The sequence below is a fragment of the Plectropomus leopardus genome, chromosome 13 (genome assembly GCF_026936395.1).
Source record: "Plectropomus leopardus strain MGB_pleo_1.0 chromosome 13, ASM2693639v1, whole genome shotgun sequence".
In the NCBI taxonomy this organism is placed as follows: domain Eukaryota; kingdom Metazoa; phylum Chordata; class Actinopteri; order Perciformes; family Serranidae; genus Plectropomus; species Plectropomus leopardus.
This window is the reverse complement of record NC_142188.1, coordinates 12,183,291-12,206,530: the sequence shown is the minus strand read 5'-3', so window position 1 is coordinate 12,206,530 and position 23,240 is coordinate 12,183,291. Positions and strand designations below refer to the sequence as shown.

Below are 23,240 nucleotides of genomic sequence, written 5' to 3'. Positions count from 1 at the left end.
ATTGTAATGGAGGGAAAGTGGGACTGGTTACCCAAGGTTAAAATGGGTGAGGGACCTTTGAAAAGCATGGGATTAAAAGTTTGATTTTATTTGCATTTTTTAAAGTAATGCCATATCTGAAATCAAACTGGCTGCATAAATTAACAAAGGACTAAAATTGAAATCTATAAAAATAGTGTAAGCTCTCTGATGCCCCTTTCACCCTCTAAAAGGCGCCAAATGGTTTAGTCTGACCCTGCGAATTAATCTCTAAACGCAGCTTGAGTGATTGACTGCTCACTGCAGCACCAACATACACTGTCATGTTTTTCCCCAAGAAAGGGAAATCTGGGTTCCCCACTGGCTGACCCACAGAGACTGTCTGTGCACAGGACCGAGATTTTGGTGCCACGCCCCTGCCTCAGCGGCCAGTGGATTCAAACCCAAAATCCTCTTGTTGGGTGGGTGGTGCACGGTGGGGCAGTGCTAATAATTGTTACTGCCCCACCATGCAACCCACAAAATAACACAGGATCTCTAATTTGCTTATTTTGCACAAAAAAATTGTAATGAAACAACATGCTGTGTTTCTTTTTCTACCAAAAAGCCAACAATAAGCATTTTGTTAATCTATTCCCTTTCAACCCCAGAATGCCAATCAATGACAAGAAAAAATCTAAATTGCAGATGAAAAAACCTAAAAGTTTTAGGTTTTCTCTATATCTCACTATTTTGGAATTATTAATACATTTCTGAAAGAGGCTTCCCCTTTAAAAGTTTCCTTCAGAGCACAGAATACCCATGAAAGATCTGCACAGCACTCACAGTGTTGACAACATGTTACTGCCAACAGCCATTTCATTTAACGCACTTTCTAAAACATGCTGCTACATGTGTGAATGTTTGAAAAACAAGAAAGTTAAGTCGTGGGGCGACCTCTGGCTCAGCTGGTAGAACGTGCACCTCATGTAGGCTGAGTTATTTGCTTTGTGTCATCCTCCCTGTCTCTCCTCACTTTCCTGTCACTCTTCAGCTGCTTTGTGATATAGGCAATAAAAGCCCTAAAAATGAAATATAAGTTCTATGTGTTGGTGTACAATATAACAGGAAAAGTGAATGAAAGAAAAAGAGTTTTTAAATGGGCCATTTGTCTGTGTTTTCTCCCAGTGGAGGCTCTACACCTAGGAACTCTGATGGCTGCACATGGTTACTTCTTCCCCATCTCAGACCACGTCCTCACTCTCAAAGATGATGGCACTTTCTATAGGTTTCAGGTAAGAACTGTGCGAGTAATGATCTGATTATTGTTTGTATTATTATTCACTCTCTGGATATCTGCAGTATTTATTTAAAAATTACCTTAAAAAAGGGAACGCCTCACATAGTCTCATTTTGAACAGGCTAAAGCATGTCTTATGTCATCATATGAACTATAGTGAAGAGGGTTTCTTCCAAGGCTGATAAATTATTTGTTATATACTTTTCTGGTTTCTTGACTCATCCACAATAGTAAATTGAATATCTTTAGGTTGTTGGCAAAACATGACATGTAAGGATGGGTATCTTTGGCTTTTGGAAGCAGCGATTCACTTTTAACTTATTTTTTAACCATTTTCTGACTTTTTTTTTTTACCAAACAACAAATAATTTAATTGAAAAAAGAATCAATAGATTAATCAACAATGAAAAAAAGATAAGCTGCAGCCATAGTCATGATAAATATGTTTTAAAAAGCCTCTGTGGGATTTTCTTGTCTCAAAACATTTAATAGGAGTTGCTATGTTTCATAATTCTCACAGGTTCATGAAAAAAGAAAAAAAATAACAACACATCACTCTGAATGTCAATAGTGGGATTGACAGTTGTAATGATTTGCACCCGGTGAGCTCCCCCAAGTGTTCAGCACAGAGCTAACCAAAGTAAATTGATGCCTAAGGCTGTTTGTGTAAGTAGCTGGCTTCACTTTGCTCTTTACGTTTAATCGCTTTCCATCTGAAGCCAGTCCAGTCCATATAGTGCCGCTCCGAGGAGGGTCAAGATTCATGCTGGGGTCTGCTCTCTGTGCTCGCTGAAAGGAGCTTATGTGCTTTAGACTTTCGGCCAAGCCCATTATACAACAAAATGTTTTATTGTGACAGATGCGAGGCTGTGACTGCATGCCCACCTCGCATGGCAGGGCACACTTTGATCCAAAACACCATGTGGTTGACTGTGTGCTGTCAAAGAATTAAGGTTTTGCTTAGTTTTGTTTCTTAATGACCTGTTTTTCCCTTCAGACTCCATACTTTTGGCCATCAAACTGCTGGGAACCAGAAAACACAGACTATGGTGAGAGAGCTGTGCTGTTACAGTCGTATTCCTGCTCTGTTCAGTATGTGCTGAAGAGGCTAAAGATACAGACTGTTGTGTAGCGAATTTGTCCGGTAGATGTGCTATTACTGCTGCTGTTGCCAAAATTTCAAAGGATGAAACACAAATGATGCAACTGCAAAAATCACCTTTCATTTTAGCTGCTCGGCCCACAGTTAAAATCAATTACAGTGCAGTTATTCTTATTTCTATTTTATGTGTTTATATTTTCAGTGTATTGCAACCTCAGTAATTCCCTCAGGCATTCGCTCTGACTCACACAGACTGATTATAGTGCAGGAAACCAGGGATGTTTTTGTCTGCATGCACCTGTTGTGCACACTTGGCTGAAGGTTTTAATGGCGATACAGGGATGAGCTCTTCATTGTTTACAGCAGAGCGGAGTGGAGATAAACACTTCATAATGCCAAAAATGATTTGAGCGAATAGTCGTAGCCTTGCAGGTCTTTCATTTGTTGTTTGAGTTGTAGCAGAGGGAAAAAAAGGGCTAACGCTCGCTGTGGGAATAATCTGGTGAGCGTTAGGGGAAGTTGGAGTGTCTCAGATGAAGCAACTGATTCACATGAATGATGCCCCTTAATGAAAACAGCGTAATGGCATAATGAAGCTTCGACATAATGGTCAGTTAACAAAGGGATGAAGGGATGATGATAGTGCAGGAAGACATCAAAAGTCAGGCATGCACACACACACACACACACACACACACACACACACACACACACACACACACACAAACAAACAAACAAACAAACACACACACACACACACACACACACACACACACACACACAGAAGCACACACTGTAACAGGCGCTCAGACACCATGCACTGCCAATGACCTTTGTGATTTGCAGGCCAGTTTAAATGTGCAGTTGAGAGGATTAAATGAGTAAACGCAGGGCCACTTAAAGCTGTTAAAACCTAGCCGAGATCCCCGTTCTCCCTCTGTTACCGATCTCTCTGTCTCTCTGTCTCTCAGCTGTTTACCTCTGCAAAAGAACAATGCAAAATAAAGCACGTCTGGAGCTTGCAGACTATGAAGCGGTAAGTGAAAGAGGTCTTTTAGAGTCAGCGCTCCCCTCTTCACATATCTGTTCTGCTTTCAGCTCTCAGGCTTTATCTCTTGCCTTTTTGTTCACACTGACACTGAGAACATTTGTTATTCTGTGTGCCACTGCATCATTTTTTAACTTTCCTTTTACCAAAGCTATTAAATGAATCGCAGAGTTAGTTGAGGTTTTTTTTTTATTCTAGGATCATTAAAGATGGCATCCAGCCGTGCACCGTACACATCATGCGCAGTAAACATAATCAGGCCAGATCCCTCAAAAGCTTTTTTTTTCACAATATTGTTCTTTGTTTTACTTGCAGGAGAGCTTAGCAAGGCTACAGAGAGCTTTCGCCAGGAAATGGGAGTTCATTTTTATGCAAGCAGAAGCACAAGCAAAGTAGGTTTCTATAACACTGTTCTGACATGATTTAAAGGAACTGCAAAATTAGTATTTGCATATCAGTTACTCACTGTGTGTTACCGTGAATTTGAGAGGAAACTGTTGTATTTTTTTCTGCATGCCTCCATGGTGTGCGGAGAATCTAAAAAAGGCAAAAAATCTTTATGAACGGAAGTAAATAGAGTCCACAATAAACAACATCACACCATTATAACACCAGTGCAGTTTCATGCATGGCTGGGTAGCATGCCAGGAAGCCTTTTCTCCAAGAAACTATGGTTATATAAAACTAATATGAAACAGCAAATATGTTTCAAGGGAAAGGTAATGCCAAGCAAAGCACATTTTTTATTAACATAATGAGTAAACATCGCTAATTAATGTATGTAAAGCATTATTTTTTCATTACCTTTTTTTTAAATTAACATTTAGTTGAATTTTCATATTTCTGTAAACTTCTGCTTTGACATTACTAAATCTCCTAAATAAAATCAATACTTTACTCCACTATATCTCCCCCAAACATTTTAGTTACTTCCTACAAAATAGGAAAGGAGGGAGGAAGAGACGGATGGATGAATGAAGGAATGGGAGGAAAGGAAAAACTGGATTTTGTTATTTAAATCTTGTTGTGAAAAAGATCTAGTTGTTCTTTAAGTGTAGTGTTGGTTCCAATTTTAAGGTAGTACTTCTTATGAAGAATACAATTCTGACTGCTTGCTTTTTTATTAACAGATTTAACTTGTACTTTTACTTTCATTACTTAACTACATTTAATGTGATGAAAAAACTTTATGACTTTTACTCAAGTATTATTCCAATAGGTGACTATAATTTCTACCAAAGTCATTTTCTGGTAAGATATCTGTACTTTTACTCAAGTATGACTTTCAGATACTTCATCCATTACTGCGTGAGAGTCTGGGAACAGATGTTTTGCTGTAGTTTTATAAATGTTAAACATGGACCCCAATGACTTCAATTCATGAAGAATGTTTACCTTCTTTGGATTTTCCATTCAGGGTGGAGGCATTTCAGAAAAATACATTTTTCGCCATTAATTCAACCTAATATGCAGAGAGTAATTGCTATAAAATGGTAATTTTGAAGGTGAATTATTAACTTTCATGTAATTACCACACACAAGATGAGCTACACATTAAACATGTGATGGAATTAATGGATCATTCGTGTCCTGAAATTAGCTACATGCTCTGTTTTCTGAACTCCCTGTTTTTACCCCACAGAGTGGATAAGAAAAGAGACAAAATTGAGAGGAAAATTCTCGACAGTCAGGAAAGAGCATTCTGGGACGTGCACAGACCAGTGGTGAGTGAAATTACTGATGTTGTCGTCACTTTTGCTGTTGCCGACATTATCAACATCATCTTAATTGTTCCTGCAAAAGTGAGGGATATTGAGAAAATAATTTCACACTGATCACTCTCCACCACACACACACACTGAATCAGAACTACATACTGTTGATACGGTATATCACTTACGCTCTCTGGGTTATTTTAATCCATTTCTCACATTTCACAGGCAGTAGGGGTGCATCGAGATGTGTGACCTAGGAATACTGTTTTTAATGTTACGCACTTCACGTAATTTACACAAGCTATACGGTACAGGAATGGTGTAAAGAGACTGTAAACCCTCCTACTTACATTCCTCTGCCTTACACATGAAATGCCACATCAATAACTGCCACAACACATCGGCTCCACCGCTGCTCTTTACCTTGTTCATACACACTTGCTTAGCATTAGCATTTATTTTCCCCCTGAGGTTAAAGGGTCTCCTCTGCTGCATTTCTCTGAAAGCCGCTGCTCCATGCTTAATTGGAAAATAAGTTCAATTTATGCGTCCTTGGAGCAACATAATCAATATTAATTCAAATTTCACAGTGACGCTGTCAAGCTACTTAGCTCTGTTCTTCTGGAAGAGACCTAGATTAGACCACTTGTTCAATCAGCCAGAATTTGCACACTAAGACTCTGATTTCCCGCTGGTTTACTTGTTTTGCTGGAATCGGCACATTCCATGTTTAATTAACCAGCATCTGACGCACTGTCCCGGGGACCTCTCAGAATCACACCCCAGCTAAGCAAATTGGATTTGATTACCTGAAACTCAAACCACGGAGGTGAAATTGCACCTTTACCGTCAGTGGAGTCGTGCTAGAGGGCCAAACACAAACAGCTGAAGTTGTAATTATATTATATTTAAGTTGAATTAACTGGATTTTCTGATTTTTTCCCCACTCTTCTCTCAGCCTGGATGTGTGAATACAACGGAAGTCGACATAAAGAAGTCATCCAGAATGAAAAACCCCCACAAAACCAGAAAGGTACAATATATCTCCTCACTGACTCGCCTTTCTTTTAAGGTCAGGGTTGATAACATTGAAACACAGAAATGAACAGACAGGCTTATTGTTCCTCGCTGTGCTTGTCAGCAACTATAAGTCTACTACTATTGATACTTCTATTTAATTTTTATGGTTTTTTTTCTCTCCTCAGTCTGTGTATGGACTGCAGAATGATATCCGTACCCACAGCCCGACCCACACCCCCGCCCCAGAGGCCAAGCAGCCCACAGAAGAAGAACTGCAGGAACAGGTTAGACCTGCAGGTGGCACTCTATAATTAAGAATAGGATCTTTAATACTAGAATAATAAAAAGGTCATTGCTAGCATTACAATTTTAACTATAGTTCATATTTTCAATTTAAAGTGAGTGAGTTTAACCCTTTGAAACCTGGAGCATCTTTTTTTTTGTTGTACTGCTGTCAGGCGCCTTAAACAAGTATTTAAACATTTGAGAAAAATTGGGTGATTTCTCATTAAAACATGGGGAGAAAAGGCAATGAGCAACTTGAAAAGAAATCTTCCACAAACTGCAAATATTATATATATATATACACAAATACTTAGTGTGTGTATATATATATACATACTACGTATAGGAAAGAAAGCTTGGTAAAAAAAACAGTTATTTATAATCATCAAAATTCTATATTTAATTATTTAAAAGATCCATTAAATAATTTAATGGAATTATGTATCATTTATTATTATTATTATTATTATTATTACTATTATTATTATTATGTTAAGCACTTTTTCCAACACTTTTTTGCCTTGTCTGTTTTTCTAACATTCTCCTTCTTAATTTCTTAAGTTTTCTTTTGTTTTTGTTTTCTTATTTTTAAACTAACTTTCAGATAATTTTCTTGTACTTTATTTATGTATCATTATGATATAATGTTCACTGTATCCTTACATTAATTGTATCTTTTTATCCTATAAAATATATATTTATATTGAAATGAACTCTACATAATAACACCACAGTTGGTATGACTGTCTCATTCTCTGCTAATGAGCATGTGATGATTTAAATCACTCAGCTGATGGTGATAAAACACAGAGTGCATCTGATGAAGCAATATGTGAAATGTGTAGTTGCACTCCTTCTTTTGTTTTGAATGTGAACTATTGATAAATGAGTGTCAACCTGAGCATGCTGGTGTACGCTGAAACTTTAATTTCTTTGAGTCACTGTTACTGCACTGGCTGGCACATATGAGAGAGGCACAGCTGTTCTTTGTTTTTTGTTTTTTGTTTGTTTTTTTTTCTTGTACGATTTACTAATTTCTTGCTAATTTTTGGGTCATTGCTTTCTTTCGATGTTTTTGAAAGAAATCAAGCCAATTTGCTGAGGTTTCAAAGGGTTAACGTTCAAACATTAAGTCAGATATTAAAAACATGACCCAGGTGCTGTGTAGATATACTTGCATCAATTTTTTTGTGAAAAGTGATGTATGTTAATTTGCCCCTACTTTGGTTTCAGATCGCCTTTTGGCAATTGCAATTAGACAGGCATCGACTGAAAATGTCGAAAGTGGCGGAGAGGTGAGCGATGTTCTTTGTGACTTCATTCAGTTTAGCCATCGATCTGTTTATTGAGCCTTTAAACGCCCTAACATGGCGTGGAATTAAGAGCTCCGATGACCTTGGAGAGTGATTGGGCTCAGACAATGCCTTCAGTGAGCGTCAGCGCTGACGATACCAGATACTGGGGTGGCACACAAAGTGTCGATTTGTCATTGCCCTCACTGAAAAGAGAGGTGCATTCAGCACAGAGTTGTCTATCCTTGCTTCCAAGTACAGGGTCAGTCCCTCTTGTCTGGCTCAAACTTTATTTCAATCTGAGGAGGATTTCAAAGGAAGCGAAATGCATTCACTCGAGGGCAAAAATAGGACTCTGTAGGATTTCACTTCTCCTTGATTAAAGCTCACAAATAGTGACCATGAAGTGAGATGTCAGAGGGCATGGAGTGGAATTTCACCAGACGTGATAACTAGATTGCGTTACATCAAATTTCCTCCACTTATACAGATTGTCACTCATATGCTCTATTTTCTCCTAATAATACAGTTTGCTGGGCTACACAGAGCAGTACGTGGAATATGACCCCTTCCTCACGCCTCCAGATCCCTCTAACCCCTGGATCTCAGATGACACCACACTCTGGGAGCTTGAAGCCAGGTGTGTCTCCAGAAAACGATTTAAATATATTCAGATAAATATCTAGAATAGTTGATTTATTTAAGTGTCTTTTGTTTTGTGTCCTCCTTCAGCAAGGAGCCAGGCCAGCAGAGGGTAAAGAGGTGGGCTTTTGGCATCGATGAGGTTTTCAAAGATCCAGTGGGGAGAGAGCAGTTCCTAAAGTTCCTGGAGTCTGAGTTCAGCTCAGAGAATCTCAGGTACTCACCAACATGCACGCATACACTAGGGGTCGACTGATATTGGTTTTTCAGGGCTGATACAGATACAGATTATTAGTAGCAATGAGACCGATAACTGTTATTTGGAACTGATTTGCATTTACAATAAAAATTAAAAATTTCTGTCAATATTTAGAATTTGGAATAGATAAGCTGTCAAATGATTAGTAAAAAAAAGTGTGATTGCCTCTGAAATGCTTTTGAGTCAATGTAATTGAAAAATTAAATTGACTCAATTGAAAAAACTCAGAAGTACCTAAAAAATGCACTTAAGTACAGTACTTAATTAAATATACCACTGAGATAAATATTTCTTAACTATATACTCTTGAAATATCTGTCTATTTATCATCTTGAAAATGGCTTACAAAGAAGTTACATTGCGTAGACAGTAAGGTGGTGAGGTTCATTTTTGTTGCTGTTGTTTTATCGGTTGTATATATTTCCCTTAAGTTTGTTTATGTGATTCCTTCATGCGAGTTTGATGCATTATTGTCATTGCACAAATATTATGTTGTTGGATGGCTATTCTTACTGGTGCAAAGAGCAAAAACAAAGCATATTACAAAATAAGATAAATAAACTTAACATTTGAAAGTAAAATATATATTTAAAAGATGCACTTACTTATCTTACTTTACCACTGCTTGTCAATCAATGTAGCTAATATGATAACAGGATCCAGTTAAGTGTTTTGATTTGAATTACAGACTGTGCCTTTAACCGTAATTGCCACATGCCTAATCACAACCCTTACAGCTGCCTAAACCTTTGCTAATTGTACCCCTCAACCGCAACCGAGTCTTAAGCCTAAAATAAACGGTTAACTCTCGTGGGAACATGCTTTTTGTTGTTGAAATGATAATGATACACTATATGAAGCGCGCACAGAAACACGGAGCATATGGATTTGCACTAAACATGCCCTTATGGTTAGACTGCAATAACTGAATATCAGTTTTCTATGATTTAAAAACAACTAACAACTATCACTGTTACTGCTGAGATTGTTCCTTCTTTCATTTATAAGAAGTGCTATAAGAACAATAAAATGCTTTAAAGCAGAGAGAGCTGGTGGATGCAGCCTCTTCTTTAAATATGCACAATTGTAGCTGTGGCTAGAATAACACAGGTGGGCAGGAATATTATGCTAATCGGTTTATTCATGGTAACAGGAATACTGCAGAGTATCAAAGATGCATGCAAACAGCTAAATATGAATAGAGCAACCACTGTGCAGAATAGCTCCCCTGCTCCCTCTGATGGTGCATGCCTGTACTGTTGCCTGCCCAGAGCTGATAGTGTGGTCAGTGTAATTGAATTATAATTTAATATCTCAGTCAGCTGAGCTTTGTTTGAACTCTCCTTTGATTCAATGGTTGTTTTAATAACAAGAAAGATGCTGCTATCATGCAATATGTGAAATGGAAAGGGGTGTAAATAAGATTATTTTCATTAACAATAGCTGTGCATAAAAGACTGATTTACATAGTTAAATATTACTTATGCCACTTCCAATATGTGGTCCAGAGGTGCTGTATTAATTACCTTTGACTTTGGCTTGTAGGTTCTGGCTAGCGGTCCAGGAGCTAAAGAAGCGTCCCATCAGAGAAGTTCCAACCCGGGTTCAAGAGATCTGGCAGGAATTTCTGGCCCCCGGAGCGCCCAGTGCCATCAACGTGGACTCCAAGAGCTACGACAAAACCACCCAGAATGTCAAAGATCCTGGTCGCTATGCTTTTGAGGATGCACAGGTGCAAAAAATATTCTGCTAATTCTGCTGTGGCACATATTTCCACTGTACATTCGGATAGAAATGTTATTCTTTGTACATTTTTTTTTACAATATGTGTCTCCACAACAGGAACACATCTACAAGTTGATGAAGAGTGATTCTTACAGCCGTTTCATCCGCTCCAGTGCCTACCAGGAGTTATTACAGGCCAAGAAGAAGGTAAACTACACAAAACTTCGGATAAGCGTCTTAGTTTCAAACAAAATGAGATGCAGTGAACTACATGTAGATGACATTGCATGCTTACAACATGTGTTGCTTTAAGCACATACTCTTCAATGATGCCGAAACCTGCCCGCCAGGCACTCACAGTCATGCCTTTTCAAACTCTGTTAAATCACACTTTAAGCCCATTCCCAGTAATCCATTCACATACAAAACAAGTGTGCAAATTTAGGTGCTGTTGCACTCACCTGTAGTGACATATATTCTTCTGCAGGGGCAGAGTTGTTGAAATTCAGCTCAGTAAATACATACAGATATTTTTGACCACTGAGGGGCAAAATATCATAGTGGATTCAGCATGAGCATCCTGATAGAGTTGTGTTTCTGTTTCTTTTGGTTGTGGTTTGTGTCTATTAACTCCTAAACAAAAGCTAGTCTGTTTTGAGCTAGATATAAGAGCCACCCGTCTCATTTTTTTCTCTCTCTCAAACTCACACCAAACTGGAAAATTAGGCAGTTCTGATCACATATAAACCAAGACTCTGCTACTATATTGCTTATGTTTTGCCTAAATGTTTCCAAAAACATATTTTATCTCACCATTTAGCTGTTATCCTTCATTGGTTACCAGGGAGCTGCCACATTGTTTTCTGACTGGCAACACTTCCACCAGCAGGAGCATTTTTTTGCCCAGTGCAGTGCATTCTGGTAGTTGTAGGTTGTCAAGAGTTTGTGACAGGAAGTAGTTGCCTTACTGTTTCCTGTTTCCTGTGGGGAAAGTGGCTGAAAAATCTGAGATCAAACAAGAAAACTAGGCAGCACTAGTTGTTGCCGGCCAACAGCCATACACACAAGTGACTTTATGTGTGAGGAAGAAAATGTTGACAACTATTTTTCCATTTACTACCACATACCAAAAAAAATTAGGTTTTTAGTTTGTTAATTTACATTTGTGAATGTGAAATTTGGCAAGAAGTATAATTTGATCAATAAGGAGAAAAATGCATTAATATTGTTGGAATCATAGTACCCAAGTTTAATATTTCCATTTAATATTTAAATCTGAGAATATGAAAATTTAGAAGATATATCAAATATTCAAATTTACAAATCTAAAATAAGTGGGAGCAAGTTTCAGGAAGTAATTCACAAAAAGAGGATTTTTGTACTGCATAGACGCATTTATTGAAAACACCATCTTTCCAGCAGTGAAATACATCTTTAATCCAGTGGCAGGTAAATATCTCTTCCAAAAATGTTCTGTATCTGAAATGGATTTTAAGTTTCAGAGTGCAGCGGTGTAGGTCGGAGAGTTGCTTAAAGGTGCAGACTAGGTCAAAGACCATGTCAAACAAAAAGGCCACTCGCATGCCATCAATACCAATGACGGGCAGAGTGAGTGAATAAAACATATTAGTAGAGTCTGCTTCAGGTGTGGATGATGGAGTAGCTGATCAGGACTCCTGCAGAAACCATTATGAATAGCAGAGACACAGAGGCTGTCATAACATGATGAATAATTCAGAGTTATACAGGTGTATTTATGTGTTTAAACCGGCTCTGTCTTACACCTCCTATACCTTCTCTGCTTGTCGTTTTGGCAAAGAAGATTTTTGGATTATAGCTTTTTTTTTAAAAAAAAAAAAAAATCAAATATGTGGCTGTATATATATATATATATATATATATATATATATATATATATGTGTGTGTGTGTGTGTGTGTGTGTGTGTGTGTGTGTGTGTGTGTGTGTGTGGATAATGATGGAGTACTCTTTCTCTTTGCTGTTTTGAGGTAGGCTGAACTAAAATTACAGTTCTTGTATTTATTTGAATTTTATAATTTAAATATGTCCTCCTGAATCCTCTGCATGGTAAAATTACTTAACATGTCTTTTTTGTCCTTGTAGAAAAGTAAGAACTTGTTCTGAAGGCTCTTGCTTCCAGGTAATGTTCAATACAAAATTATGCATACTGTATATTGTCATTTGTTGTTATGTTGTCTGTAATACTGAGAATAAATGTAGTTAAGTTGTGATAGACACTTTTTTGAGCATCTTTACTGGTTTTAAATGTACACATTATAAGTTAATGCTACATTTACACTCAAATGATACATTTGCACAATGCATGCAATACAAAGTGTCCAGTATCATGTGTGTGACTCTTCCTTTTGTTATTCAACAGAAAATACATTTATTTATTCTCTCTTGTTTTCATATACATACTGACCTCATTCTCTTTTCCACCTGTCTTGTTTCTCTTCTCCTGGTGCAGGGGAAACCACTAGCATCCAAGAGGCTGACCAGTCGTGTGCCATCATGCTAAAATCAATGCCATCTCTCTCTCTCTCTGAGATATGGAGAGGGAGGAACCATCTCATCTCTTCGTCATCATTGTCTGTCCATCCGCTCTTGGCTCAGCCGGGCGATGAGCCGGACCGTCTGTTCGTCTGTTGTCCACCGGATGTTGCATGTCCATGGAGAGGACGTTCCTTCTTCTCTCTCCTCTTACAGTACCTGATATATTTCCAGTATTCTCAGAAAGGAGGCACTGCTGGACTTGTGAGGACACTGACGAACTGGCGAAAAATGAAAAATGTTATTTTAAGGAAATCAAATCAAGTTGTTCCAGTTCTTTCCATCATAACTGCTGGCATTGGAGCCCCCTCTCTCAACTTCCAGCTGAAACAAATGATGTCAGAGAGAAAAGAGAAAAAAAAAAAGAAGAAAAAAACACATAGAAAAAATATATGACAGCGTAAACTGATAACTCTAACCAATGTCATCGCTTTACATGATCTGAGGTCACAGATACTTTGTCATGCTATGGGAAGTGTTGTGCAGAATGAATATACAATATATATACATATATATTATTATGATTATGATTATTTATTGTGCATTTATTTTGCTTTGCATTATTTTATTGCACTACAATAATTAGCACATATGGTTTTCATTGCACTTGTAAAGTCACATTCAAAAATACAAAAATGCTGTCTCCTGTCTTATGTAGAACATAATTCTTTGTTATTCTCTCCTGCATTTATTTTTATACCATATTTAAAGACACTTTTACTTACTTGTATTATTAAAGTTGGCCCTCTATCTGTTACTATGGCCTGAGTTTGGATTTTTTTTTCTTTTGAGAATACAAAGAGCCACTTTAGCAATATCACATTCTTTCTGTAGGGTTTTACCCTTCGAAACCTGAGCAAATTAGTGGGGGAAAAAAGTTACAAGAAAATTACCTGAAAATATGTAGAAAAAAGAAGTAAAGACCAACAAGAAAAAGAAAAAGAAAATGACTCAAAAATTGCTAAATTTAAAAAAATATACATGTGTACACTCACCTACTTCAAAAAAAAAAACATGTTCTGGTTACATAATTTTAAATATATGAAATTATAGTCATTATACCCAATATAGACTCACTATAGACTTTTTGAATAACTCCCATCCCACTTCTTCAAACCATTTTCAGGTCATTTAATCGTCACCTTTCACAAATTTCTTTGCAATTTGTGGAATTTTTTTTTTGGCAAGTGGGTCAATGCATTTTTCTCCATGTGTTTTTTTTCCAAAGAAATGGAATCAATTTTCTTCACGTTTCAAAGGGTTAAAGAATCTAATGGTAGTGCTCGAATAATGCACTTTTGCTTTCTGCCACTAGAGGGTGTTAAATTATTTCCTACAGCAGGAATCTGCCTCCTTTCAGCAATCAGCGACTCCTTGACACAGATCAGCAAAATGCACCACAGTGCTCTGCAGACAAATGAAGTTTTGTCATGCAAAAGTGTCATCATCCTCTGGTCTGCTGAAGGGGTTATTGTTCAGACATCTGAGGTTTTGCAGGGTCTGTTGATGTTTCCTCTCTTTGATGGCAGAAGTGACAGTCTCAGTGTTTTCAGTCTCTGTGCCCAGTGGTCAGCTTAGCCAGAGCCACAGAACAGACAAACATTATTGTCTCAGTTGCATCAAGGAATGTGAGTTGTGGCGTTTTTCAAAGCACCCTGTTAGTGCGTCTGGGTATATGCATGCAATGATTTATGGATTGGGGATTATGGGTTGTAATGTGATGTGGTCACAGTGCCAATGAGAGAGAGAGAGGATAATTTAGGGGTCTTTGAAGGAGATCATTGTTCCTTTGCAATTTTGACCTTTATTGTCCATGGTGACAAAATGTCATCCACCTCCTGAAAATGTAAATGTCAAACACAGGGGAAGAAAACTTAGAATGGGAAAAAGAAAAAAAGGAAAGCTGTCATTTTGATAGCTTTGATATGTCATGGATGGGTTGGCATTACAAAAAAAGATGTAAAGTATATACAGTGATAGTCAGAGAGAGACAAAGGGAGAGACAGGCTTATATTAAAGAATTGAAGCTCAGTTTGAATCACACAATGACCAACAGGATAAACCCTCCCAGTCTTGAGGAGGGAAGGGGGTGGTGGGGATTCAAACTAAGGCAGGCTTTACAGTGAGTCAAACACTCTCAAAGGCAGACTACAGACAGTCTCCACGGCACTAAGATATGGGCTTACTGTGACTAAGATCCTTTCTCATAAAACAGCAAACAAAAAGACAAAAAATAAAGTTAAACTGAGAGAGAGAGAAAGTAAGAGACTTTTCTAGGGCGATGGAAAACTGATCGTGACCAAGACTTTGTAACTTTTGTGTGGAAGGAAAAGAGGAGCAAGAACAAGCCTGAGGATACTACAGATTACGTTACCATGGAAACCTGGAAGCGGACGCAAGGACCACTGAAGGTGGACAACCTCCCTTAACTGCATCCTCGACACGTTACTGTCCCGCTGCGCCCTGTGGTGAGAGGTACATTAACCACAATTTATGCTTCACTGCTTTCACACCTATTTAACACTTATTTTAAGAGTCACAGAGCTGTTTCAGCACTTTCACCAGTTGCTAAAAACTTCCTTAAGGGTATTTTAAAATGTCAAACACTATGCCAAATAGTGTACACTGATTACAAAGTAATGGCATGTCATTCAAGAAAGTTTATGTTGCAAGATGATACACATGGATGTATAAATCGCCCATTTTCACTTGGTAAATTTTCTATTTAAATAATAGGGTTTGAAAATAATATATGCCTCACAGATGCAGAATCTTTGCATCACATTCAAGGAAACAGTGACATACCACACATTATTTGTATTTGCTGAAAAAACAGTGTGGATAAGTGCTGGTTTGACATGTCCCACACGAGCACTCCGAACAAGTGGGCAGAAAGAAACTGACTGATATAGTGAGACTGAGTGACTCAGGGAGTCTCTGAATGACTAAGCACAGAACCATGTAATCCGACCAGCAGTAGTTGTACAGCTATTTAGTATTTCTGCCAGCAGTGAGTGCTTGATTCCCACTGGGGCCACCCATAGTAAAAAATATACGCCTTCAAAGTGCTGTAAGGTGTTCTGGATAAAAGTGTCTCCTAAATTACTATAATTAGTGGCTGCAGGTTCCAGGGAATTAGTGTTGTGAGTGAGAGAATTAGTGAGTGATGACAGTGAGTTGTACTGCGCATCTCAGCGAGCTTAAGAGCCAGTTTTTGCAGTGAATGAAAGAAAGAAAAAGAGAGTGAAAAACAGAGAGATAATGATGTTAATGTGCAGAGAGAACCTTTAATAATATCTATTCTTTTTCTTTCTTTTCATGTGTACAGGTGTGTGTTCACTTTTGTATAATTAATGTGTGAAGCCATGTGTAAGTTGATGTGTGAACATGTGCGTGTGTTGCTACAGTATGCGTGCGGTGAATGGTAGGGAGTTTGCCTTCTGATCCTTCTTACGGCTCCGGTGACTGCACCACCTTGCACAGTCCGCTCTGTTGTCAAAGAGGATTTAGCACGCAGACACATTACAGTTTCTTTAGCAACAGAAAACACTTCATTGTAAGCCTCTAAAGATAGTAAAACTGGTGTTTGATAGAAGCCTTAAGAAGATTCTTAACACGCAAAGTTTACTCTTTACACATGAGGAGCAGGTACTAAGAAATCAGAGGAAAGCAGACTAAAATGGCAGAGTAATGCTGCATTTTGGCCAGCTGTGCGTGTTTTATTCTTTTAAAATAAACCTTTTTAAACCAACATTCACCTTTCTTGTGAGCAAAATAAGGCATAAAAGAACCAGTTGTAACCTCTTAATACACAGAGGCCTGCTGGTGCTTCAGTCATTGCAAACTCACATTGAGCAGCTAAACATTGAATATTTCTATTTGATGGATGGTTAAGTAATAAAAAAGTATTTGGCTCCAATGTTTCATTCGTCAACATATTTATAGCGCCAAAAAATGTGGAACAAGCTGATACAGAATGCGATTCTGTCAGGCAGTGTGAAATATGGGCAATTTAAAGGGGAAACTAAAGGGAAAACCTGCATGTTAAGGGATTAAACAAACAAATACCACTTTAAGTACAAAAAGGAAGGTGGTGTTAATCACAGCAGCTAAGTGGTGTCATCTTAATCTGAAATGAGAAAACCTGTACTTTCATAGCATCTCTAATTGCCTCTCATCCTCCACGAAAGCACTTAATGTTGCTGAGGCGAAGGAGTTGCCTTACATTCTTGCCAGTACTTAGCTTGGAAAGCATTATATATGGGCTGCTAGTCATTATCAAGATGGATTGTGGTGACAAATGGCTGCCCAAACTGCCTAAAGCAGCCTCCTGGCAATGTTGGCATTAGACACATTTTCACAGAAAAGCCCCCGAAAGGACCCCCCCACCCCACCCCTACCCCCACAACTGTTAATGAGCCAACAGCCGAGCGTAGTTTGGGAAAATAGAATCCGCAAATGCAGATAATGACATGGTTCCTCTTTGTGTAATTGGCTCCAAGTGAAAACATTTCATTTACCTCTCTTTCCCTCTTTATATCCTGTGTATGTGTGTTTGAGTCTGTGTGTGTGCGCACGCGCACATGTGTGTGGTCACGTATGTGTGTGTGTGTGTGTGTGTGTGTGCAGCTACCCTTGTGTGATTGAGGTTTGAGCTGCACGGTGAATTAAATGCAGTTCTACTGTAATTAACTGCACTTACCAGTCTGTGTATGAGACTTTCTGACGCACCAATAATTGAGGCATCAGGTTTTGTTTGTTTTAACCTGCCTTTGAAGACATGCTGGGAAGATGTTTCACGTGGTTTAGTGGAAGTACATCTGTGTGTGCACATTTTCAAGCCTTGAAAGGATTTCTTTTTTCAATTATTTAACACTGAAAATCTGAAATATTAAAATATTTAAGCGTCCAGGCTGGAAATTTTCATGACTGATTTTGTTTTTCATTTCACTTTGAGGAAAAAGAGCCATTGTTATCCACACAGAGAACATTACCATGGTATTATAATGTCATTGTGAAAAACAAAACATAACAAGTTCCCACTGATGATAATAGTTGTTTTCAAAAAGGCTTGTGTCTAGCTCAGCAGTCTCTCCGGTATTTGTTTCTGGTATTTGTAATTTCATTAGAGGTCTGAATTTTGGAACCAAGGTCTGCCACAGTTCAGCGAAGCATGTCCCCCCAAGTATTTGTGGTTCTGGTAAAACATAAAGCTGTGTTTGTCGACAATATTAGTGTTTAGCAGACAGAAAGGTCCAGTTCAGTTCTGCCTCAGCATTAACACACCAAACCACAGTCTCCTTCCGTCTCTGGGACTCTGTGATGATTACTGCTGTGCATCAGGCAGAGACAGACAGATAGAGTGACGGAGAGAGACAGATGGGGAGGGAAAGAAATATAGAGACAAACAGCTTGTGGAGAGATATACAGTTGTGGGAGGAGGACATATACTAAGCATGGAGCCAAGTCGTGTTGGTTTTGTTCTCCAGTAGGTCATCTGTCCCAAACAGCACGATCTTTTCAGACCTTTGATCTCCAACCACTAACCACCTCAGGGGCTCCCCTCGAAGCCCCTGAATCCCTACCCCAAAACCGCAATTTGTCTTGCTACAGAGATTAATGAGGATGGCTTAGTACTATCATACTTAGGCAGACTTTGGAAGTGAAGATGGAGCGCTGCTGCTTGCTGTATAGGCCATCCGTCATGCCCTGTGTACATAGTCGGTCTGGCCATCCCTCAAAAGTCCCTGGGGCTTTGCAGACTGTAGCTCACTGGAGTCAAAGGGTGCCTCTTTAAACAGTGGACAGCGGGAGAACAGGGGAAACAGAGAACAAGAGGCTGCACACAGAAGCATAGCCTGCTCCCTTGACTGGGGGTTCATGCACTGAAATCCACAGTCAGCAGGAAGGAGAATGAGCAGCTCAAGACAAATGAGACTGTGTTATACATGGAAGGTAGATCACTGGAAGATGGAGTGGTGGTCATGACTCCCCGATGCAGTAGGTGGTGGAAGGACCCAGCGGGAGTCTTCGGTTTAGTTATTCTAACCTTGTGATGGGTGGGCGTGTGTGCTGGCTGTATGCAAAAATGTCTGCCTACAGGAGAAGCGCTGATCTGAAATGCAGTTTCCGTCATGATCAAGACATTTAAGGAGTTGTGTTTGGCAAAAAAAGTTAAATAAAAGTTCCCTGTGATGCTCTTATTGAAAATTCCTCAATGCATTTGTCTTCTGGACATTCTCAGATGGAAAATAGCAAATAGTATAGGGATGCACCATAATATTGACGGATCATTGGTGTTGGAAGATATTGGCACTAAGATGAATTACTAGAATTGGCCAAATTGCTGATTTCTCCCGATATCACAAACCATTTTTTTAAATTGACAAATTGAACAAATTCAAAACATCAACCCTAAGTTGAAGTATTTTTCTTATTTTTAGGAATGCATGATATTACAACTAATTTGGACAATAGCCAATATCGATATATCTACTTTTTCCCCACCTCATTTTAGGAATCATCAAGTCTCCTCTGTAGTGGAACTAACATCATATTATGCATAATCTTATTGTGATGGCCCACCATCAAATGAAGACATAAAATACAATGTTTTTAAGTGCATGTAACATTCATTTACTGTGCAAAATAAGAAAAAAATAATACTTAGGGTTGATATTTTGTACATGTTCAATTTGTCAATAATAATAATAATAATAATAATAATAATAATAATGATAACAATAATGATAAATATCTGTAGAAATCAGTATCTTGGCTGATTCCGATGTTTAACATTAACGTAATATTATTATTCTAATATTTACGTGACGTACTGATATTATCATGCATCCCTCCTTATTTTGCACAATGAGTGAATATTACACACATTGAAAAGCTTAGTATTTAATGTGTGCATCTGCTGGTGGGCCATCACTATAAGAGTATGTATAATATGATGTTAACTCCACTACAGAATAGACTTGATCACTAAAATTAAGTGAGGAAAAACAGTGGATATATTGATATTGGTAATCTGACAAATAAGTTGTTGTACATTGGCATACTGGTTATTGGCAAAAACTCCAAAATCATCCCAACAATAATAGACTTGATTGTAAGCAGAGAGAACATCTGATTTTTTTTTTTTGGCAAAGTGTACACACAAGAACTTTATTTCTACACGTTTGATCTCTTAATGAAGAAAACAAACAACAAGAGATCAGATTTGCATGACAAAACATTAAAAAGTCAAGTCGATCTCTATGTAACTCAAACATAACTCTTGATATCCGATGGAAAAAGTCTGATCTGAATTCAAACTACACTTCTGTGAGATGGACAAACAGCTGCTGTCTAGCTTACGTTAAGTGCCGCCGGGATGGTGATATACAGACTTGAGTGCTCATGCAGCTCGGACATGGCTGCCATGACCTCAGGGTCAAGGGCAGAAAAAAGGAGGCAAAAGACAAAGTGGATTATGATAAAGTAATTTGTTCCATGTCAGAGTGAGTTGCAGGTCCAGAAAAGGAGAAAAGGGAACATACAAATTTGCACAGCAAAGAAGAGTCTGTGAATAGGAGCAGCCAATGGCCTTGAGGCAGTTTGGTTCTCTGTCAGAATTTCTGACTTGATGTCATGCAACGCTTGTCAAGAGCAACATCTGCTGAAAAGATGCTTGAGTGATGGTCAAAAATGTGCTGGCGCAAATACTGACAGCATGCACACAGGCAGATACTCCATCCTGAACGGTGGAGAAATCATTTCTCTCCATCACGCCGTCTTTCTTTTTACATTACGGTGATTATGGACACTATGGGTCATTCTCAGTTCAGTTTGCTCCAAAGTATATCACCAAAGAGTAAAAGAGTGGACTCCCAAAGGGTACTCCAGAGTTCCCCAACTCTTCCCCTAATAACATGCAGATGGGCCTCTCTAATGCCTGTTTACATATCTGCGGCATAGTTCATGACTAAAGTAAGCAAAGCCCTAATTATTTTACCCGGCGACGGGACCAATAAAATCAACTTCCCCTTCTCGTTATGGGTGTTTAAGTGTATCCTTTGATGGCAGGGTTTTGTTTATTTTTGGAAGAGTTGCGTAGCCGAGAGGAAAGCAAATAGAAGTAATGACACAGAGATGCTGACAAATGGGGGCCCTGGTGATGGATTCATTTCCTCAACGATGCCTGTTAGGCCAGACTGCAAGGGTGGTTCAACATGAACGCACATTCATTGCAAACATGATTGGCCATATTGACAAGATTGCAGTTGTCTGACTGCCATGTATCATTACATACTGCCATAAAGTTTTACACCAGCCTCAGTGTCAGTCATTTTAAGATTCTGTTCTTGTGACAACAAATGTTGAATCTCTTGAAACCTGGATCGACATCAGTTTTCTTGTGCTGCGCTCAGGCACCTTTCACAAGCTATTTGACCCTTTGAAACCTGAGCAAAATGGTTTGATTTTGAAACATGGAAGGAAAATGCAATGAGCAACTTGGCAAGACATACAAATTGCAAGAAATAAGTAAAATTGATGGAAAGAGGAGAGGATTATTAGAAAATTACCTTAAAAAATAGGGAAAAAAATCCAGAAAACTATATTTATAAGTATTATTAAATTTTATATTTAAAATCATGTAACAGATTTTCTTTTATTATTATTATTTGCAACACTTTTTAGGTGATTTTCTTGTTTCTCTCCCCATGTTTTTGAAATAAATCAAACCAATTTGCTCAGGCTTCAAAGGGTTAATTCTTCAGAAACCATCTTGTTATGCTTACTAATGAGCCTCTCTCTTTTTGCAGAATGCTGTGGAGAATAACTATCCCAGTCATCCTGGCTGGGGTGCTCTGCATCACAGCAGAGACCAAAAAGCACCGGCCCCAGGGATCCATCCCATCCCCATACAAAACCAAAGGAAACCTGTCCTCAGAGCGTCACCACCGGCTACTGCAGCAGAAACCAGAGGTGCTGTCCTCCAGCAGGGAGGCCTTGGTGGTGACAGAGCGCCGCTACCTCCGCAGAGACTGGTGCAAGACCCAACCCCTCCGCCAGACAATCAGTGAAGAGGGCTGCCGCAGCCGCACTGTGGTCAACCGTTTTTGCTACGGCCAGTGCAACTCCTTCTACATCCCCCGCCATATGGGCCCCAGCTCAGGTCAGGGCCAGAATCGAGGCCAAGCCTCAGGCTCTGGAAGGAAAAGCCACAACAAGGCCCAGGAGCCGTTCCAGTCCTGCTCCTTCTGCAGGCCACACCGCATCACACAGCTCACAGTGCAGCTGGACTGCCCCGACCTTCAGCCGCCTTTCAGACACCGTAAGGTGCAGAGGGTCAAACAGTGTCGCTGCATGTCTGTGGATGTGAGTGGCCATGGGAAACTGTGAGCAGGGACTTGAAAGATGAAACATTAGAGAAAAAGGCAGAACTTCACATACTTTGCCAAACAAGGACTGGCTTCAAGCTGAAGTATCCTGCCTCCTGTTGTACAAATAATGGCTTGTCCCACAATATAATGACATGAAACATGGAACTGGTATTATTAAACAAAGGCTCAACAATGATTTAATCAGAAACTAGCAGCCATGTTGGCAAGCTGATGCTGTTGAAAAAGAGACTGATTCAAGTGGCTGCACAAGAGACACTGATGCTGAAGCAGCCAATTTTCAACAACATTAAACAAGCCTCTGTTTTGTCAAAAAGTTTATATCCACCTGGCTATTTGTACATTTGTCACTTGATTCCTTTTTGAAAAAGGAGTCAAAAAAGTGCCTCAGAGTTTTAAAATTACCGAGCATTATAAATACAGCTGATAACTCAGCATCTTAAAGAAACCGTAGAAATATTTTGACCCCTTTAAAAAGTTTCTATGATGACATGTTTTTCGTCAGGTGGATCCACAGTAATTATTACACAGTTTGCCAGCAATGTTTTAACCTGTAGATGTTGGTGTTTTATAACTCTTGTGTCTGATGTCCTGCATCTTTTCCTTAACTTCTATAAGGTCTCAAAAGACACACACGCTGATGTCAAGGAAAAAATTTCAAGCATCATCAAGCAACACACAAATGACCAGTGGCATCCACCTGCTCAGACACAAGCCTGGCTGTATACGTTTGCCACAAATATACTAGCCAGTAGGAAAAAACATACTGGAGCATGTGTAATGGAGGTGCAATGCAGTATATACAGTATATATATATATATTATGTATGTGTGTAAGAAAGTCTGTGAAAAATATATTAAATCTATTTCATATAAAACAAGAGTGTATGTAGTTCTGTACCACTTAATGTCCTGGGCAGACAAATTATAA

General features: G+C 38.8%; 3 protein-coding genes across 3 annotated transcripts in view; 2 read left to right on the top strand and 1 right to left on the bottom strand.

The window, feature by feature from the left end:
* The window catches only part of LOC121954657 (protein bicaudal C homolog 1-like), a 152,660-nt gene extending 142,378 nt beyond the window's left edge, over positions 1-10,282 (bottom strand). The window contains exon 1 of the mRNA XM_088086245.1: positions 10,148-10,282. The gene's annotated coding sequence lies outside the window, so the exon portion shown is untranslated. The remainder of the gene's footprint in view (positions 1-10,147) is intronic.
* Positions 1-12,973, top strand: part of rgs7a (regulator of G protein signaling 7a) — a 65,244-nt gene extending 52,271 nt beyond the window's left edge. Inside the window, exons 5-18 of the mRNA XM_042502495.2 lie at positions 1,147-1,253; positions 2,256-2,307; positions 3,332-3,396; positions 3,724-3,800; positions 5,051-5,132; positions 6,082-6,156; positions 6,329-6,427; positions 7,662-7,723; positions 8,250-8,360; positions 8,453-8,578; positions 10,167-10,353; positions 10,464-10,553; positions 12,469-12,505; positions 12,836-12,973. Coding sequence (XP_042358429.1) covers positions 1,147-1,253; positions 2,256-2,307; positions 3,332-3,396; positions 3,724-3,800; positions 5,051-5,132; positions 6,082-6,156; positions 6,329-6,427; positions 7,662-7,723; positions 8,250-8,360; positions 8,453-8,578; positions 10,167-10,353; positions 10,464-10,553; positions 12,469-12,489 — 1,154 coding nt within the window. The 3' untranslated portion in view covers positions 12,490-12,505; positions 12,836-12,973. The remainder of the gene's footprint in view (positions 1-1,146; positions 1,254-2,255; positions 2,308-3,331; positions 3,397-3,723; positions 3,801-5,050; positions 5,133-6,081; positions 6,157-6,328; positions 6,428-7,661; positions 7,724-8,249; positions 8,361-8,452; positions 8,579-10,166; positions 10,354-10,463; positions 10,554-12,468; positions 12,506-12,835) is intronic.
* Positions 12,974-14,675: 1,702 nt separating this feature from the next.
* grem2a (gremlin 2, DAN family BMP antagonist a) lies at positions 14,676-23,190 on the top strand. The gene is made up of 2 exons (XM_042502462.2): positions 14,676-15,393; positions 21,732-23,190. The coding sequence occupies exon 2, from the start codon at positions 21,733-21,735 to the stop codon at positions 22,309-22,311; it is 579 nt and encodes a 192-aa protein (XP_042358396.1). The 5' UTR covers positions 14,676-15,393; position 21,732; the 3' UTR covers positions 22,312-23,190.
* Positions 23,191-23,240: the final 50 nt, after the last annotated feature.

Excerpts from the sequence above, each read along its gene's own strand:
- grem2a (XM_042502462.2), top strand. The coding sequence starts at position 21,733 with ATGCTGTGGAGAATAACTATCCCAGTCATCCTGGCTGGGGTGCTCTGC.